Source organism: Chiloscyllium plagiosum, chromosome 3, assembly GCF_004010195.1.
Source record: "Chiloscyllium plagiosum isolate BGI_BamShark_2017 chromosome 3, ASM401019v2, whole genome shotgun sequence".
NCBI lineage: Eukaryota > Metazoa > Chordata > Chondrichthyes > Orectolobiformes > Hemiscylliidae > Chiloscyllium > Chiloscyllium plagiosum.
In genome coordinates, this window is record NC_057712.1 from 129,196,702 (window position 1) to 129,199,749 (window position 3,048).

The 3,048-nt window shown below is 43.2% G+C and overlaps 1 protein-coding gene across 5 annotated transcripts in view; it reads right to left on the minus strand.

Annotated features, from left to right (window-relative positions):
- Nucleotides 1-691: 691 nt before the first annotated feature.
- The window catches only part of LOC122548531 (bromodomain-containing protein 3-like), a 58,227-nt gene continuing 55,870 nt past the window's right edge, over nucleotides 692-3,048 (minus strand). For all 5 annotated transcript variants that reach the window (XM_043687301.1, XM_043687302.1, XM_043687300.1 and 2 more), the window contains one exon: nucleotides 692-1,459. In XM_043687301.1, the coding sequence (XP_043543236.1) occupies nucleotides 1,332-1,459 (128 nt within the window). In that variant the 3' untranslated portion in view covers nucleotides 692-1,331. The remainder of the gene's footprint in view (nucleotides 1,460-3,048) is intronic.

Consider the following 3,048-nt stretch of genomic DNA (forward strand, 5'->3'; position numbering starts at 1 on the left):
GAATGAATGTGAGATTACTTTGATTAGATTACTTACAGTGTAGAAACAGGCCCTTCGGCCCAAGACAGAATGAGTGTGTGTGTGTGAGTGACAGAATGAATGTGAGATTACTTTGATTAGATTACTTACTTACAGTGTAGAAACAGGCCCTTCGGCCCAACAAGTCCACACCGACTCACCGAAGCGCAACCAACCCAGACCAATTCCCCTACATTTACCCCTTCACCTAACACTACGGACAATTTAGCATGGCCAGTTCACCTAACCTGCACATTTTTGCACTGCGGGAGGAAACCCACGCAGACACGGGAAGAACGTGCAAGCTCCTCACAGACAGTCGCCTGAGGCGGGAATTGAACCCGGGTCTCTGGCGCTGTGAGGCAGCAGTGCTTGCCACCGTGCCGCCTGTGTGAGAGAGAGAGAGAGAGAGAAACATGCTCACAGCAAGAGAATGGACTGACAGTGAGAGAAAGGGACAATCCGCTAAGTGTGTTTGCAGCGAGGGGGCTGGGCAGCTGACAGCCACCAGTATGTCGCTGTCTCAAAGGTGTCTGAACTTCACTCCTCAGCTCGGATTAGAATACAAACATCAGAGGGCTAACAATGGAAAAGCTCAAGATGTTCTATCTAACTTAGAGCACTAAGTCTTCCACAAATGATCCGACAATAAACAACCAGAATTCCAAGTCTCTTTTAGTACTAAGGCCAAGTGGGACTCACCAAATCCCATCCTGTTTATTTCAGAACGGCCTTTGTAGAAATCAGAAACTGACTTATTTAAATCCTATAATCTAAAGTTTCAACACTTTTGTCTGTACAATTGACTCCTACTCATCCCATTCCTCCCTTCACCCTATATAGAATGTTAAAAATGCTTAAGAAACGCAACAAATTGAATCTGTAAATCTCAGCACCCACAGTAACATGGGCAGTACAAACACCAAGAATCTAGCATAAGCCAGGCTACACACATGATCGGTATCCTGCCTGGCAGCTTCCTTATTGGTCCCGAGTTGATTTATTTGTCCATGTTGTTAATAAATTAGGTATATACACATGGGTTAACATGCTTTTTCACTCGCACTCAGCCAGTCCCTGTGTGCTCAACACTGGCTACTTCCTTCAGTCAGGCGCCACACACTGCTTTTAGCTGAGTGAATGATCAGCAATGGAATGTGCTTGTTAGGGTCTCTCCCATTGGGTTCATTCATCAAATCAAATCACAGCACAATTTTCAAATCTGGTGAGGTAAGGAAATTTGAACATGTGGGCCAGTAGCTGGAAGAACTCTGTGCCAAAACTATACTCTTTAAGAGCCCAGATTCAAAGGTCTATTCAGATTCACTGCTGTCTGAGGAGCTGGAGACACTGGAGCTGGTGCTGCCCGAGTCAGAAGACGAACTGCTGCTGCCACTGAGACGGGAGGGACCCCTTCCCTGCCTGAGGTTTGTCTTCTCCCCTGTAAGTTTTAGAGAAAAAAAAACCAATAGTTAGAGTAAAACTCATGAAGAGGATTTGACTTTAACTTAAGGATTTCTGTGTCACTGTCAATGTCAGCCCATCCCCGGCTGCTCTTAGTCACCCTGTCCTTCAACCCATATGATGAAGGGGATGTGCTGAAGCAGAAATATTAAAAGTTCCTGGATTTTTACCTAATGACGTACAACACAAAACAAGTTAATTCAGTCCACCGTGCCACTGCAGGCTCTGTGAAACAGTTAGAAACTCATTTGAGATTGTCCCCTAACCTGCCAATGATCAAATGTCCTTTTGAAGGTCCCGTTTCACTGCCCTTTCAGGTAGTGCATTCCAAATTATAGAAAAAATTCTTGTCATCTCCACTCTTTAGTTCTTTTGTCAATGACCTTAAATCTGTTTTTTCAGATTATCAACCTTCTAACACCACAACTTCTGAAATTAAGGTCTTAAATCTAAACTCGGGAAACTGTGAAGGTGGGAAGGGCAGGTTGGCTATGGTCGATCGGGAAAATACATGAAATGATTCAATGATATACAGACAGTGGCTACGATCTGAATGGTCTATACTAGACATATATCTTTTGAATGCACAAATACCCATTGAGAAAGGTGCTTCAACCTTATTTAACAAAAGTTAAAACTTGCACAAGATCAAAAGAAATGGCTCATAGGAATCATAAAGTCATAAGCTCATAAAGCATAAAAATATGCCATTTAGCCCCCTCATCAATGCCAAGAACAAACCACACTCATCCCATTTGCCGACATCCCTTGGGTGAAAATTTAGCTTCTCAGAGTCTCAACCACCTGCTCCTCACCTTAAACCTATGTTCTCTGCTCTTAAACATGTCTGCCATGCGGAAGACAATGTACCTTACCTATCCCTCATAATTTGTTTACCTCAATTAGGTCCCTCTTCTACTTCAAGGAAAACAAATTCAGCAAATCCAGTCTGAGACTTTGCATCCCAGGTTAAATCCTGGTGAATCTCCTCTGTATCCTCAGCAATGTAATCACATCCTTCCAATAGTGCAGCTATCAGCACTGCACACAATATTCCATGTGTAGCCTATTCAATGTTTTATAAAGTTGTGATTGATTTCCTTGCACCTATATTCCAAGCTGTGGCTAATGAAGGCAATCAACCTGTATGTCTTCCTCATCATCCTATCTACCTGTACTGAAGACCTTCATGGATCCATGGACTTGGACACTCCGATCCCTTTGTTCCTCAGTGCTCCTTACACACTAATCATTCAGTGTGTATTTGCTTTCTTTCATATGATGTGGAGATGCCAATGTTGGACTGGGGTGTACAAAGTTAAAAATCACACAACCCCAGGTTATAGTCCAACAGGTGTAATTGGAAGTACAAGTTTCTGGAGTGCTGCTCCTCTGTCAGGGAGCTAGTCCCTCATAATGAAGGAGCAGCACTCTGAAAGTTTGGACTTACCTGCAAGTAGCTGCTCCCAGTCTATGTTTGCCAGATCCTGTCCAATGATATTGAAATCAACTTTCCCCAAATTCAGACACTTCCCTTTTCCCTTTCCATAAGGATTTTGAAACTTA